The sequence below is a fragment of the Coenobita brevimanus genome, chromosome 65, assembly GCF_032717465.1.
Source record: "Coenobita brevimanus isolate Jiangsu-jjx chromosome 65, ASM3271746v2, whole genome shotgun sequence".
Lineage (NCBI taxonomy): Eukaryota > Metazoa > Arthropoda > Malacostraca > Decapoda > Coenobitidae > Coenobita > Coenobita brevimanus.
In genome coordinates, this window is record NC_137018.1 from 32,112,621 (window position 1) to 32,129,802 (window position 17,182).

At 41.8% G+C, this 17,182-nt stretch overlaps 1 protein-coding gene across 1 annotated transcript; it reads right to left on the reverse strand.

Annotated features, from left to right (window-relative positions):
• Positions 1–3,233: 3,233 nt before the first annotated feature.
• LOC145404903 (diablo homolog, mitochondrial-like) lies at positions 3,234–16,254 on the reverse strand. Its single transcript, XM_080276405.1, has 6 exons — positions 15,814–16,254; positions 14,720–14,847; positions 9,696–9,831; positions 8,026–8,151; positions 6,477–6,684; positions 3,234–3,782 (listed from the first exon to the last, which is right to left on the reverse strand). Exons 1-5 carry the CDS (start codon positions 16,126–16,128, stop codon positions 6,520–6,522), a joined length of 870 nt encoding a protein of 289 aa, XP_080132531.1. The 5' UTR covers positions 16,129–16,254; the 3' UTR covers positions 3,234–3,782; positions 6,477–6,519.
• Positions 16,255–17,182: the final 928 nt, after the last annotated feature.

Genomic DNA, 17,182 nt, shown 5'->3' on the forward strand with positions numbered 1-17,182 from the left:
AAAAAGCTAACCATTTGAAAAAAATTTTCTTTTATGTGCTTCACATACACCTAAAAGATAGATATTTCACTCACAAGTTAAAAGGGATATCAAATCTTACTCTGTATAGCCTTTATCCAATCAACTCTTTCTTTAGTCAGTGCCCAAGCCTCCTGAACTTCCATACTTAGCTTCCTTACACATCTATTCACCATATCCGTCTCTCTCTTCATGGCCTACCATGCCTACTTCTGCTCTCAAACCTACTAAGCTGTATCCTTTTCACTGTCCTAGCCCCTGTAACACTGGGAAGGTGTTACAGGGGCCTGAGCCCCCATTGCCCCTTTATGTTCCCATGCCCTTTTTTCGAACATATACCTTATTAATAATTTTATATTCATTCTACTAGAGCCTACTGTAGTAAAAAAAATTGCTGGTAAGGGATACACCCAGTCACCCAGTCTAGTTCATTGTCACATCTGACCTATGTATTCAGCATTACTGAAAACAAAAATAAATAAATGTATAAATTATACAGTATACTGTACAGGTAAAAATAAAAATTGAATGCTCCACAAAACTTTATCAATTTATACTGTGATTCACAGTTCACACTTAAGAGGTCCTCGGGGCCCAGTAGGGAATCATTTATATAAATGCTAATGTCTCACATGCAGCCTTATGTTAAATGAAGAAGGAATGATCATAAATTGCCTGATTCGTGTTTCAATATATTTATATTTTTTCAGTTAATACCCATTATTTGATGCCATATTTTACATTTATTATAAAAATGATAAACCACCATCACTTTTATAACTCATATAGTTCAAAAACTAGTGTACTTGCTAAATAAACTGATTTGTAAATAAATGAAGGGGAATCATCCTGACAGCAAATTGAGTTGACAGCGAATTGTCCTGACTCGAGGCTAAGGGACAGTAAGGGCCTCACAGCCCTCCCTCATCACTGTCAGAACTGGCTGGCTGATGAAGCTGGACTGGTGGACGAGTGTGTGCTGTCCAGCGCCAACCGTGTGGGGACATTTGCAATACGTTTGCGCATTCGCTGCTCACTGAGCCACAGACAATCCATCGTTGCAGCAAATCGTTCCCATCGTATAGCAAACATAGGGTACTAAAATATTGACATCGTATGAGCGAAATATCGTATAACAAGGCATTGTATAATGAGGGGTTACTGTATATATATATATATATTTGTGGTAGGTGGAGGCACTCACCATCCACTCACTCGATGTAGTGCTGCTCTCGGGTGTCTGCCCTTTCCTCTCCATCCTTCTTTCCTTCCATTCTCTTCTGTCTTTCTTTCCTTCATTCTTTCCTTGTCCTTCTGCCTACAGGTGACTTTACACTCCCTCTTATGTCTTTCTTTCCTTCACTCTTTCCACTTCCTTCAGCCTGTGGGTGACTCTACACTAAGTGACAAGCCAAATGGTTTCCCCTGCACCAGGAAACCATTTACTATGCTGGGTGGTAACCATATAACCAAATTTTGGCGCCTGGTGGTTTACTGGGTAATTATTGCGCTCCAGTCGGATTGAGCCGGTGAAGGTTTATATCCAAGGGGTGGTTGGGGTTGATTGCTCATGTAATGCCACTCAGGGATGAGTGAGACTGGTCACTCTCATCTTAAATGTCGGGACCAACTGCCTAGCCCTGGGCTCCTACGCTCCTCATGAGACAATGTAGGATTGTATGATGGATGGATGGAATATATGTACAGTATATATATATATATATATATATATATATATATATATATATATATATATATTGCCAGATGCCATAATCCTGTAAGGGGTGGCCTGTTGGCTTTGAGTTATTTGTTTTACGGAGAGGGGCACTAACCCTCCACCAACCCACTTGTTGACACGTAGGGAGCACGTATGGTTTGGCCACATGGTTACCACCCAGCATTGTAAATGGTTTCTTGGCTTACAGGAAACCATTTGGCTTGTCACTCAATGTAAAGCCACCTGTAAAGAAAAGAAAAGCAATAAGAAGTGACAGGAAAGATAGGAGCATAGGAAGAGAGGAGGGCAGGCACAGAAAAAGAATGATAAAGGCTAAGGAAGAAGTAGGCAGCACTACATCAAGTGAGTGGATGATGGTCGCCACCACCTACCACAATATATATATATATATATATATATGAAGGGAGAAGTAGGCAGCACTACATCATGTGTGTGGATGATGGGCACCCCCACCTACCACCTTCAGGCATATGTTAATGCACCTATAAAGAAAATTTAAATGTGCAGGTTAGGCTTGTGAGGAGGGACTAGGATTCTAGGGGTTTGAAAGGTATGTGTCTGAATGAGTTGTCCATTTCACTGGGCATGCTGTTAATAATTCTTAAACTTTGTATACTCGTTGTTTCTGGATCATACCTCACCCAGTCTTTAGGTGGCAGTGGCAGTGATGGTTACCACCACCACCACTTGATGATTTCACGCAGCTCAGGATGGATGACTTTAATTGATGGGGCATGAAAGTGTCTCCTTCAGTCCACTACATCTTTCCAAAACTGAATATACCCGTCTAGTGATAGCAACAGATAATGTAAAAACCAGACACTGGAGCAAAGGGGATAAGCAAGTCTGGCTTAGTCAATAACTAATGACAGAATAATATACAGGTACAACTGGCACTGCTACAATATATTGACAAAGAAATGCAGGCAGACACACACTAAATAGTAAAATAAATTTCCATTACATGATCCAACAAATATTACAGCATTTTCTTACAACTGGTACTGTGCATTGGGGGAAACTGGCAAATCAGCTTTAAGCCTATAGGTAGCAATGGAATTTCATTTTTTTATGTAAATTGCTGTGAACTTAATGTAAAAAAACAAAAAGAAGAAGAAAAAAGAAAAAGAAAAAGAGTCTTATGAGGAGGAGTTAAACTTGGAGTGTTCATAGTATCTCAGGTTTTGCCAAGCAAACCTGCACTCAAGATTTGCACACCACATGGTTTAATCTGTGATATCTCTAAGTATTACAGTTTCACTGAGGATTTTAGTGATAAAGGAGTTATTCTGATCCCTGAGCAGAGAAATTAAGTTCAGTGAAGAATAAGCTTTACTTGTAAAGCTTCATTTCATTAACCATAAAAGTTTCACACTCCATGATGACTACTTCATTTTAGCACTCAATAAAACTCTCTCTCTGAACAAAGTTAAAGTAGCATAAAATGTTTCATTTAATCATTATACAATTCCCTCATTTAATCAGCATTTCTTATTTCTACTCTTCACTACTACAAAATATTCTTGGTGTGTTACTGGCAAGACAGTAATTTATTCTCATAATGCAGACAGACACGACGGTAAGTGGTGGCAACCATCATCCACCCACCTGATCTAGGAGTTGCCTATTTCTTCCTTTTCTTCACCTTTTATCATTCTTTTTCTGTGTCTGCCCTCCTCTCTTCCTACTCTCACATTCTTCCTATCACTTCTTATTACTCAACTTTCCACTTCAGGTTGCTCTACATTGAGTGACATGCCTAATAGTTTCCTAAAACCCAGGAAACCAAATGCAATGGTGGGTGGTAACAATACAGCCAAATAACAGGGGTGACTGAGGCATACTACAGTATGATGCCCCTGTTAACTTGGTGGCGATATGTAAATGTGGCATTCATCTGGGAACTAAAACCTCCACATTCTTCCCAGCGTCTCACTATGGCGAGGCACTGTCTACCTCAAGGAAACATTGGTTCGCAGCATGGGATGGCCCTGCAGAGGCAGTTGCTTGCCTGTGGCTGATGAGTCTGCTTGGCAGAAAGACTGGGGTTACTCAACTACAACAACAACAGAGATAGAAGCATACATTGTACACAATAAGGTCAATATATTGGGAACTGAATTTATACTCTCATGCACAAATAATGTATTAAACCAAGTCTCATGCTCTCTGCAGGGTGACTGTTCATTCAAATGTATATAAGTTAATATCTCTAATGCCTCAGATGGGAAGAGACTTGCTGATATACATGTAGTTACTTCCCTATTTACGAATTTAACTTGGATTAAGAGTTGGTTTGTAACCTAAATACTTCATACACTGAAATTCAATAACACATTAGGCCAAATATGCACCAGTCATTTGTCAACATTAACACAGGCAGAAAATGAAATACCACTGTTGTATCACTTGCTTTCAGTTAAGCTCATCATTAGTACAGTAACACTGTCAAGTCTTTATAAATACTGTACTTTACACAGTATGTTGTTGATGACTCTGAAAAAATAGCTATAAACACTTTTCAAAAAGTCTGCATCTCCAAAAATTCTTGACACAAAAGTTTCTAAGTAGATAAGCAGCTGTACAATATTTCACAGCTTCTGAGCATACAGTAAGTCCCCATTATATGTTAATGATGTGTTCCTAATATCACAACTTCTTCCATCAAACTGGTACTTTGAACTTGGGAAACATAGCAAATAAGTTTTAACCCATCAACTGAACCATGAGGATTCAAGATGACCTCTGTAGTGTTGGAGGGGAGGGGGGGAATCGAAGTTTCTTGTATTCCAATTCCATCCACACAGATTGATAGGGAATGTAATGGGGTATATGAATACGTTCCTAAATTTTTAGGTCATTATGTGCTATAGTTTGCATGCTATGGACATCTAAAATTATGGTGCCATGATACCAATCACAGCACTGATCCCCCCAAAATCGACAATGTCAGTTTATTGGAAACTGGTTTTAGGGTTGTGATATGAAAGAGGGTATGCTATTGTATGACGACGTAAATCAGATGCCTCCATCTGGCTTACAAATGAACAGCTGACCACAATTCACACCAAAATAATGTGCAAAAACTACAATTTATGGCTCAACTTCCAGGAGGTAAGTAGCTGTCAAACACTGGGGATTCTGGAATGTAACTCACAGTTCTTAGGTTAAAGGTGGTACATTAACGGAAGTTTGACAGACATTTTTTTTCATGAAAGTACCTCAGATATAAATTATATTAAAAAAAGAAAAAAAATGTAAAAAGTGGTTGTGCTGTCTCGGTTATATGTACTCTATCTAACTTCATATTCTTAATGCAAATAACTACCGAGGTGTTCCTCTTTTGGGGCTATCACATAAGTTGGATATAAATAAATAATAAACATACATATTAAACTAGAGAAAGCTGCTACAAAATATAAATTTATAAACAAGCACAGGGGTCTTCCATCAACACGTCTAGTTTTGTCAACTATTGTACCTGTTTTAATGAGTCAAAGTGAAAAAAATCTGTTTCTTCTCCTCTTGTCCAGAATGATCTATATACTGCACCTCCTTCATCCTCATCTTAAGGTGTCTTGGGAGTTTCAAGTGTTAGTAGTGTATACACTGTGGCTGTCTTGTGAAATTACTGATTATTTATTTACCCAATGGACTGACCCCTGATGCACACCAACATTCACGGAAAACTCATCACTCAAATCTCCGGGTAAGAGTGAATGGAGATTTGAGTGATGAGTTTTCCGTGAATCTTGGTGTGCATCAGGGATCAGTCTTGAGTTCCATGTTGTTTATCATGGTACTTGAAGCCCTTTCACGTGACTTTAGAAACGGACTACCGTGGGAGTTGCTGTATGCTGATGATTTGGTGTTGATTGCAGAGAACGAAAGGGAGGCGGAGGAAAGGTTTAGGAAGTGGAGAGATGGTATGGGGCAAAAGGATTTAAGGGTAAATGCAGATAAAACAAAAGTGATGATATCTAGGGTTGGTGGCGGTACTGTCAAAGACGAGGGAGAGTGGCCATGTGCAGTTTGCCACAAGGGCGTGGGAAGTAATTCCATCTTGTGCGGTGTGTGTGATAAATGGGTGCATAAGAGATGTGGTGGTATCAGAGGTAGACTGCGAGATAATGCTGATTTTATGTGTACGGCGTGTCGGGGTGAGCAGGTGGAGATTGTCAGACGTGAAAGGATTGAACTTGCTTTGGTTTGGACATGTGGAGAGGATGGGGGATGATAATTGGGTGAGGAAGGTAAGAAGTGTTAATATTGGGAGTGGAGTTATGAGGGGTAGACCGAGAAAGACATAGAACGAGGTCATTAAGTGTGACCTCAGGGTTAAGGGACTGAACAGGGAGGCTGCAATGGATCGTGTAGCGTGGAGAGCCGCCATTAGGTGACCAAGGCCGACACATGCAAGCATGTTGGAGCCTTTAAAAATGAAAACGAAAACGAACTTATAAAAGCAAACACTATAAATCATATTAAGGGTTGTGGAAGGTAGAAAATTATGTTTGGTTGACACTGGTAATGCTGACTGAGTTGACTGTGCAATGCATAAGAATATGCTGGCTATTAGCAAGGGGGCAAAATATATAGATCACCCTGTACTGTATATACGCTACAACATTTTTATCCAATGAAGTGCAATGAGATGGCAGCTGATAAAACAGCATGAAATAAGCATACTCTGTGAAACAACACAATAAAAAGAACTCACACTATGAAACACCACCACAGTCTGAAGAAAGCTCTATGCTAGGTCAGCAAGCAGATGCTCCTTGCTCCTCCTCCTCCATTCCCTCTCCCTCCTTCTGACTGTTCCTTTCCTGCTCCTCAGCCAGGCGTTGGGAAGCCTCAATGTAACGAGCGTGGGCATACATATATTGAACCTCTAGGGCATGGTTCTGTCGAGCATCATTTTCAAGCTGGATCAAAGACAGAGGTTGGAAGTTTAGTATCAGTGAAAGGAATGGTGAGAAGTTAGTCTAGTACTGGAGAAAGAGGTGGAAAGAAGTTAGTTTACTATAGGAGGGGGGTAGTTAGTTTAGTAGTGGAGAAAGGGGTGGGGACAAATTACAATTTAGTACTGGGATGGGGTGGTAAGGTTGAAAGATGTGATGGAAAGGAAGTAGGCTTATCAGAGAAAAAGGTGAGAAGTTAGTTTAGTATAAGTTCATCTCATTCAACTCATGTGACTGGTTTTTAGGAACCGAAACCAATCCCATTTTACTCTCTTGGAGGTGTAGGGACCTGAGGTTAAGCTAATGCAGTCCAACACACTCAAGGGTAGATGACTAGCCTATTCCCAGTGGTGGATTTTCCTGAACAAAATACATTAGTCACCTCTCAGGAGTTGAATCTAAACACAGCAGCTACTCTGGCTAGGGTTTTCTAATCATTAGACCACAAGGTATGCACTCTACACTCTGAAGTATTACTGGAGGACACCACACTGTTGTGATCCACCTGTCTTTCTGGCCAAATGAAAACAAGGCAAAATACCAGTAATTCAATTTACCCCCACAGGATGAAACTCTCACAACAATGACTTCATGATGTTTCTCCCACTAGTGTCACATACAGTATATCCATACTGTTGTATAAGAAAAAAGTGTAAAGCAGCACTTTCAGGTGAAATACTGTAATCTGCTGTGGAGTTTCACAAATGTTTTACTCATGCTTCTGACACCTGGGATGAGCCACTGTACTGACAAACAGAAAGTGGATTCATAACCAAATCCCTGATAATTGGAAGAAAGCAATCACCATCTGTACAGTATACAGTATTTAAGCCAGACAAACCACCCAATAGCTGATCATTCATAGACCATGTTGCAGCTTTGCACACCATACAAAATAATAGAAGATCTAATCCTAAAGAACATCATACCCTAAATCCTCCTGTCTGATTCCCAGCATGGATACTGACTCACCACACATCTTTCTCAGCTGACCCAACTCTTTTTTTTAGATATCTTCAACAAAAACAACCCCCACTAAGAACCACAACAACAGCAACAGATATAAACAAAGCTTTTGATACAGTATCAAAATACTGCTTTAGTAAGCATTGTTCTGAAGAGAAAATATCTTTAATCATGATCCAATGCTCATACAGTAGCTACATAAAAACAAAAAACACCACATACAGTATTCAGTAAGATAGAGAAATACTTTATAAGGACTAAGCAATCTGGAAGATATCTTCCAAGAGCAATATGACCACTCAATCCAACAAGTTAGTTTAATAAGATGGGATGCCATACCTCACACTTTGCATTAGTGACTGCTTGTTGTGCAGTAGTTGCTGTGAACTCCACCCCGCTCATATACGCTGCCATGCCAGCATTCTCTACCATCACATATGCATAGGATATCAAGATGGATAAGTCCTGTGTCAAATGGAAGGCAGAGTCAAAATAAATAAAATAAACTCTGCATCTGTATGGGCATAATCATCTACAATAACTTTAGCATTATTTCAAGCAACACACTGTAATGATAGAAAGAAAATTTTAAAGTAAATTATGTTAAGCAGTAAAGTATAATACAATAACTGTACTGCATGGACGACTATATGGCAATTATCTCCAAAATATTGTACTTTGTCCCTACCCACTTCTTTTTCAGTCATTCCATTTCTCCTTCCTTCTCTTATACTAACGCAAACTAGGAACCATCCATCCATCCATCATCCAAGCCTATGTTGCCCAATAAGGAGAGTAGGCACTTGGGACTAGGCAAGTTGGTCCTGACATTCAAGATGAGATTGACCAGCCTCACTCATCCCTGAGTGGCATTACATGAGCAATAAACCCCAACCATCCCTTGGATATAAACCTACACAGACTCAATCTGACTGGAGCACATTAATTACCCACTAAACCACCAGGTGCCATAATTTGGTTTTATGGTTACCACCCAGCACAGTACAGTAAATGGTTTCCTGGTGTACAGGAAACCATTTGGCTTGTCACTCAGTGTAGCGTCACCCACAGGCATAAAGAAGAGGAAAGAATGAAGGAAAGAAAGACAGAAGAGGAAGCGTAACGTCACCCTTGGGCAGAAGAAAGAGGAATGAATGAAGAAATGAAAGACAGAAGAGGAGGGATGGAAGAAAGGAAAGGGCTGACACCCAAAGCAGCACTACATCAAGTGAGTGGATGGTGAGCACCCCCACCTACCACTACCAATTAATTACTGACATTCTAAAGTACAAGCCTGTATTTTTTCATCATCATAATATCTTACAGATGACAGTAAAAACTTGTACGGTACTGATATATTTTTTCCACTGTGCAATATATTAATGTAAACATTAATAAGCATATAATGCATATCATAATAATCTGTCCTCTGGTAACTATTAAAAAAAAAAAACAGAATAACAGGATTCAAACATTATGTTCAGCATAAAATAAAGTAGCAAAGCAGTCCACCTAACAGCTGCTTATCACACATACACTGTATTCCTAATACAAGACAGTAAATGTGTCAAGAGTGGGGTGAAGGGAAAAAGGTAAAAAGTAGTGAAGGGAAGATGATGATTCATGGGAGGAGTCAGTGTAGGAACAGTGGCATGAATTACCTTTTGTTACGGCCTTCCATTACAGATCAGTATATGGCAACAAATAAACAGAACAACATACAAAATGGTAATTATGAAGTTGGGTTGCACAGCCTTAATTATGGATATTACACATACCAAACCTAACAACAGCTAACTTAATTGTGAAAGCATAATACTTCAGTCCTTACCTTGACATCCTTTGGCCCTAATATGACAACATATCTGGCCTCATTAAATACAACAGTTATCAACAAGGATTTAGCACTACAGTATACTGGGATACAGGATATGCTATGTAAGGCTACACAACAGATTAGCTGAATAAGTATAAAATAAATACCTTCCAGGCAGTTTGCTCAGACTTGCCTTAAGCTGCTGTTTGAGTGAGTCTGTGTGAGAGCGAGCCGCTACCAGCAACTCCCACATTGAGTCATGCTGTTCTGGGTTACGAAGTGTTGCAGTGCAGAATTCCATTAGGTCTATCAACTCATTCAACTGTTTCCTGTGGTAATTGCCAAAATTAAAATCCATGTTAAGTATGTGATAATACAGTTTAATCAACATACTATACCCTATAATCTCATTGGTTTAGGAGACTTTCTTATATCTCTTTCTTAGTTATTTATCTTGCTTACTGTGTCATACAGTTTTCTTGTGTGTTATTTGTATCTCTGCTATGGACACAGACTGCATAAATAACATGCAAGTGAATACAGTAATCCCTTTAATATCCGGACACCCAGTAACTGGACACCCCAATGTCCGGACATTTTGGGCCCGGGCCTGCGGAACCCCAAAATGGCCAAAAAACGTAAAAAACATTTAAAAAAAAAAAAAAAAAAAATCTGATATTTTTTTCACCTGTAATTTGAACTTGGCACACGGCGCCAACCAGCTGTGTTTTGTCATGTAGTTCCGCTGACGTCTGGCAAGGTGACGCTGCCTCCTCCCCATTTCCTGCCTACCCATCATCGTGAGTGCACGCTCCTCACTACGGCCACCCACATGCTCGCTTTTGTGGTGGTGCCCTACCTCCTGCAGACTCTGTTTTTCCTCTACTGCCTCTTACTTGTGTGTGTGATGATGGCCCTGCCGCCTGAGAAGAGGAAACAAGTGGTTCTGACTCTGGAGAAGAAGAGGGAGATGTTGGAGAAGGTGGACGCGAGATGGTCGACATCTCACATCCTCCGCGAATTCAACCTGGCCCGCTCTCCCTTGTCTGATGTCAAGAAATCCTGGGACAAACTCACCCACTACACGGCTGACTTCACACTGAAGACCAAACGCAACGTGGAGAGGAAAGTTAAGTACACTCCCAGGTTTGCAGAAATCGACTGCTCCATGCTGATTTGGTATCGACAACAATGTGCTGCTAGTGTGCTGGTGCGTGGTACAGAGTTGAAGGCTGCCGCTGAGAAGTTTGCAAGGCTACATGAAACCCGACTTCAAGGCATCCGGAGGTTGGCTCTTCGCTTTCAAGTTACGCCATGGACTTACCAACCGTAAGGCCCACAGCGAAGCTCTGGATGCCAACAAGGAGGGAGTAAAGGAGTTTCGGCAGAAGGTGAAGGGGTTGATCAACAGGGAGGGCATCACTCTTGGTCAAGTCTACAGCGCTGACAAAACTGGTCTATTCTATCACTCGCTGCCAACGAACACTCTAGTAGAGGAGACAGAGAAGCGTGTACCTGACGCATAGCTCTCGAATCAACAGATATCTGCTTTGTGATGTGCCAATGCTAACAGCATGCAACAGCTCAAGCCCGTTATTGCTGGCCATGCAAAGCAGCCTCGGTGCCTTCATGGGGTGATGGATGTCATTCCTGTCATGTGGTACCATTCTGTAAAGGTTTGGTTCATAGGCAAGATCTTCAAAGACTGGTTTCACCAGCACTTCATCAAGGAGGTCATCCATTACCAGATGAACACACTGGGAATCCCGCGCGACGAGGTAAAGACCCTCCTTCTCTTGGACAATGCACCTGCACATCTGTCTGACAAGCGAGTTGGTGGCCGAGAATGGCCGCATTAGGTGCTTCTTTTTGCCACCTAATACGACTGCTCTAATCCAACCAATGGACAATGGAGTGATCATGGCAAAGAAGAGCCTGTACCGTCGGAAGTTCCTGGACAAGGCGTTGGTTGTTCTAGAGGACGAGGACGAGTGCAGGGAGGGATGGGACACGCAAGGCCAGTGGACTTTGGAAAACCTTCGCCATTTCAACATCAAGTCAGCCATCTACAACTGGGCCAATACATGGAGGGAAGTCTCTGCCAAGACTCTGTAAAGTGGTAGGTCTTGTCTGCTTCTCGGAGCCATTGTGGTATGCAACTTTCTAGGTTTTGACGTGGATGACTTCCATGCACGTCTTCGTGCGGCTGGCGACGACGTTGATGTGGACGAAGTGTGTGAGTGGTTGGATGATGACAAGGGCGATCCTAGGTATCAGATCATGTCTGACATCGAGATCGCATCTTTGGCTGCCAGTTCAAGTACCCAGCTTGAAGATTCCGATGAGGACAGCGACGATGATGCAGACTCCTCTCAGCGCGCCACTACTTTAGCCATCCCCAAGCTGAGCGCATTCCGGGAGCACGTCAAGTTAGTTCTTGACTACCTAGAACACCTGGACTGCGACAGGGAGATGGGGCCCCTGGGACTTGTGGAGGAAGTGCGTGCTTTTAGGCAGAGCATCATCAATTGCAAGCATCACCATTCCTTAGGTCAATCAACCACTGACAGTTTCTTCAGGCCCGTGACCCCCGCCATGCCCAGCCCCTGGCTCCACATCACTGCCTCCCCAAGACAGGCCTTCACCTCCGAGCCACAGCCCAGCACATCGACCACGGTGGAGTTGCCACTGGACGTGAGTTTGCAGCTATCTTCAGAGTCATCTGCAGTGGATAGTCCATCACCATGTCCCAGTGACATGCCCCTCGGCCACCTGCGGCACCTATTCTCAGACTCTGACAGTGAATAAACAACAAAAACTCGTCACTAGACCACATGGGAATTTACAGTGTTGTGCAGTGTAAAGAACATAATGTACAGCATTAAGAAATTAAAATTCAGAGTGCAAAGGATTAAGTGCAGAGTGCTACTGTACAGTGGTAAGTTTCAAGTGCAAGAGCAAATAAGAAGAGAATGTGCAGTGTTAAGAAATCAGAATTCAGAGTGCAAAGGCTTAGTGCAGAGTGCAACAGTGGTGAGTTTCAAGTGCTGCGCAACTAAGAAAAGGATGCACAGTGTTAAGAAATTAGAATTCAGAGTGCAAAGGATTAAGTGCTGTGCAACTCTGGATTACTGTAGGTGCTTCAGGCGCACCTTATTACTGTTAGAGTCTGAAAGGAGGCGGGTTATTCATCGCGACGGCCACGGACGCATTGTAAGTACCCTGGATACTGCTAAATATTTTCCATACTCACCTCTAAATCCTCATTCTCTGGTTCTTTTTCATTTATTTCATGCTTTCTGTCCCTTATTTGTGTGAAAAGGGTTTTAAATAGGTGCTATGCATGTCCAGTAGGGAGCAGCCTATTCCATCCCCCCCTTCGTGTTTACCATGCATTAAAACTAAGAGAATGTCACATTTCATTTGACTTTCGATGTTTCACTAAGTTAGATGTTACAAACTATCACAATAATACAGTAAAACCTCTATATAACGGACTTCAATAGACCGGAATTCGTTTTTATCGGACTCGAAGAGCTACTGGACTAAATTCCTATACTTTGGAAAATGTCTAATAAAGCGAGAAGCAGTCCGGACTGCCTGACCACTTCAGCTATGTTCACCACAATAAGGTAAATAAAGACATGTTTATTAATGTCGAGTGCAGTATGATTATATATATTATACCATCTGATTAATGTACAGTACCGCAATGGTGGTGAAAACAGTTTAAAAACCATTGGTGATATCCGGAATAATTTCTGATATATTGGAAAAAGTCTGGATTAGCAGGGGGAAGTCTGGATGTCGTTTTATCGGAATTTCGCTTTTATCGGAATGGCTTGGGCCCCAATTAGTCCGTTATAGTGAGGTCTTACTGTAATTTACTTTAATTTGCCTGAACATGAGAAACAAATCAAGGTACAGTACTCACAAAACTTTACCTGGACATGTTTTGATTTATCCCAAGAATTCAAAATTTCACACGTATCTAGGCCATCTGATAAACTCTGTAAGACCCCATTTTTAAATAAATCTACGCAAATAAATATTATACGATACTTTATTTGAGCAATCTTTTCATCAAATGGTTATTGTTCCACATGTAATAAAAATAATTTAAAATCCATCACTAATAATGAATGCACTTGGACAATCAGTCAGCAGCCAGCTTTCAAAAGCTTACGGCTCGTCTCTTTTCAGATGAAATAAAATAGGCTATAGTATGCCATCGAAAGTTATCAACTGACACCAGTGATATTCCAAAGTCCAATGCTGAATAATATTATCATCGACCCTACGAGTAAACTGAGAAGGATGCTAGCATTTTCACATGGTTGTCCTCTTGACACCTTGTGAACATTTGACATGTCTGTCACCTATTAGCCTGTCTGTTATTTAGAACCTCAAGAAAACTTAGTAAAGTCTGACAAGCATAGTTACGGTATACTATTTTGCAATCTGAAGGTCAATAAGAAATTCTATCTATCTACTGCCAGACGCCTTAATCCTGCAAGGGTTGGCCACATACAAACTTCCTCCATGTCGCCCTGTCCCCCACCATTTCACAGTCATGCTCATATACCTCTCCACTCCAACCCTCAATCTCATTCTTGGCCTCCCCCTACCTCCTCATCCCTACCACCTCACTCACATATACTCTCCTCGTCAGTCTCTCACTCTCCATCCTCACCACATGGCATTAGGAGAAACACACCTCAGTGTGTTTCTCACATCCACATCCACAAAGTTCATTCATTCATTCATTCATTGCCAGACACCATGTATCCCAAACGGGGTGGCCAAGGGCTTAGAGTTAATTGTTTTACAGGGAGGGGCACTAATCCTCCACCAACCCCACTTGACACGTAGGGATGCCAACAGCATCTGGTGTTCCCAGGCGGTCACCCATCCAAGTACTAACCAGACCCAACGTTGCAGGCATAAAATAACAACTATAAATGTCCATGATTTACTGAAGTATGGAACAAAGAAATGCTGTTTCTGCATCAAAGAAACTATATCAGTAGTACTGTATTAACAAGATTCAGAGAGTAGAGTCCATCAAAAATAAGGATATCTGGTACATGTAGAGTAAAAGCCTAAAGAAATGGTCAAGTAATCACATTAGCTAGTACTGGTATCTACCGTACATAAACAACGATGTTCAATAGCCACCTAATTTGTTTCCAACAACATACCTCTGAGCCTATTTACCTGTACTGTGCAGAAAAGTCCAATGTTGCTCTGACTGATCTATTCAGCAACTGGAGCGCGGCATCTACGGCAACACCACTTGCCTGACGCAATAGTGAGGCATGAGTCAATGCTGCCACCTCATTCATCTGAAAATTTTAAAATCAGGTGCCACATATACCAGTATATTCCAAGTTAGATCAATGGGACTTAAATCTGAACATAACTGGAACTTATGATGCTCTGCTAAAGAAAAGAATGGTAAATTACTAGGTTGTGTGCAACTTAAACTGGTTATTACTGTGGCCCCAGGACCATCTGGATGGAAAGCCAGTGGACAGCAGGCTGAAGCTACCCATTTCCTGAAGTTGACCATCCTCCTTTAAGGGGACAGGGAGGGAGCTGAGGGGCAGTTGTAAACTAGTCAGCAGTGCTCCCATTATATCAGTGCCACAAAATGAAGGTGTTCCTCCCTGGCAAGGTGTTAAATCTATTTAGTTCATGCTTCATCATGTCTGTTCTTACGGTTTCAGACTGTACATGCAATGTTATCTTCTGAATAAGTTTTTATTGTTGCTGAGATAACAGATAAATTTTAAAATTCAGATATTCTATGTAAAAATGAGCGGTACTAACATAACCTAATGAAACCAAACTCAACCCAACTAATTTTAAAGTAGAAGCACCAGCAGATGGAACAAGCAGCTGAGGAATCCCCTCCTTCTCATAAACACAGGTACCATACTGGTACTATATACAGTATATGAATCATTCGTGACCAAAAGTAATACTACATAAAAAGGTCCCCCCATTTCAGTGAGACAATTTCAAATAATGCATAAATAAAAGGGAGGCATGACTGACTGAAACTTCAATGCAGTGATACAGTACTATCCCCTCCTACTTCATTTATTTGGTAGCACACTAAATATCTACAGTATTATATCTGCGATGGTAAAGTCATGCCCCCTCTAATATGGTTGCATATAAAATAACTACCAGAAAAAAATGAGGGCATGACTATCTAAAACAGCAATACTGTAACAGCCTACAGTTCCCATTAGAAACACAAACCTACAGCAACAGTAGAAACACGAAAACTCATAAGCTCTTACCTCTAACGGCTTCAGTGTCTGTGTATTCAAGGCATGTTCATCAATATTTTCCATCTTAAACTCTTGACATTCAACGGATGACTTAGTAATGCTGCGAGCCCAAGTATAAGTCCCTGACACAAATAGTGCCAATACCACTTTATGGAAAAAGTTCAGGCATGATAGATTCTTTGAAGTGCCTTGATTTATTATCAATGAGGAGAAACTAGGAGCTTTCTCCGGTAGTGTCAAACAAAAATTACGACAATATCTTCCATAATAACCTCTTGCCAAGTATAACAGACTAAACGAACGCATGAATACGAAACTAAACATCTTGAACTTCCTCCTCTCCAGAAGAGAAGGAACTGAAGAAGGGCCCTATGTCATATGCGGAAATGCTGGTCAGTTTCCCGTAAGAGGCCACAATTACAAGACACTTCACAATTCACTGCCTTGCCGAAAATCACGTGTATGTGGGCCAACACGTAGCAAACACATCTTGAATCGCCAATGTTTACATTTGTGACGTCATAGAAAGGATTAATGGGATACGAGAACAATTAATTTAATTCAGGTAACCGTATTTGTACATACCTGTAAGTTCATGTTCATAAACTTATTACCTGCGGCGAAGCCGATTGGTCTATAAGTGGTACACCTGGAAGATTTTTTTTTTTCCCCTTTTCAAGGTCAATTCGAATAACTGTTCTTGGAGAGCTTTGAGCGATTTACTTTCCCAAAGTGCCCTTTTTTTCCAACGTATATTAATTATTTTCCTGTATGTGATTGAAATACCGGCGCGACGGGATGAGCCCGACACCACAACCCCAGGAGGAGAGAGTGAGGGGGTGACACAAACCCCACAAGGAGACGACGGAGGGGCTGATTTACCTTGGCCAATGTCCAGGCAACAACGGCGCATCTCCCTCGCGACTTGGCGCCCCTCTTCCGCGCTGCCAGACCACCCGGCAGCGTACGGAAAAAGAACATTACTCTCCAGCAGAGGGAATGCTCGCGAGAATCGGGGTGGGATTAGCAATGGCAAGCTCCCAAGCACACCCTCGGACGCCGAGTCGTCCGGATCGGCTCCACGTTTGACTGAGGACTCAGGAGGAGCCTCTAGGGTTGCTATTCCCCTGCCGAGACTGAAGAAGGGCACTCTCCGTCGGAGCTGTGGCAAAAGCTGAGAGAGTATGACCGACCTCTTCCTCCCGACGTTACAGGTACATGACCTCCCCACACGGAAGGAGGGCACGCTCCGTCAGAGCTGTGGCATAAGCCACGAGAGTTCGTCCGACCTCGTCCTCCTGACGTCCCCGGGACAGGTAACTCCAACCCGACGACAGGAGGACACGCTCCGTCGGAGCTGTGACGAAAGCCGAGAGAG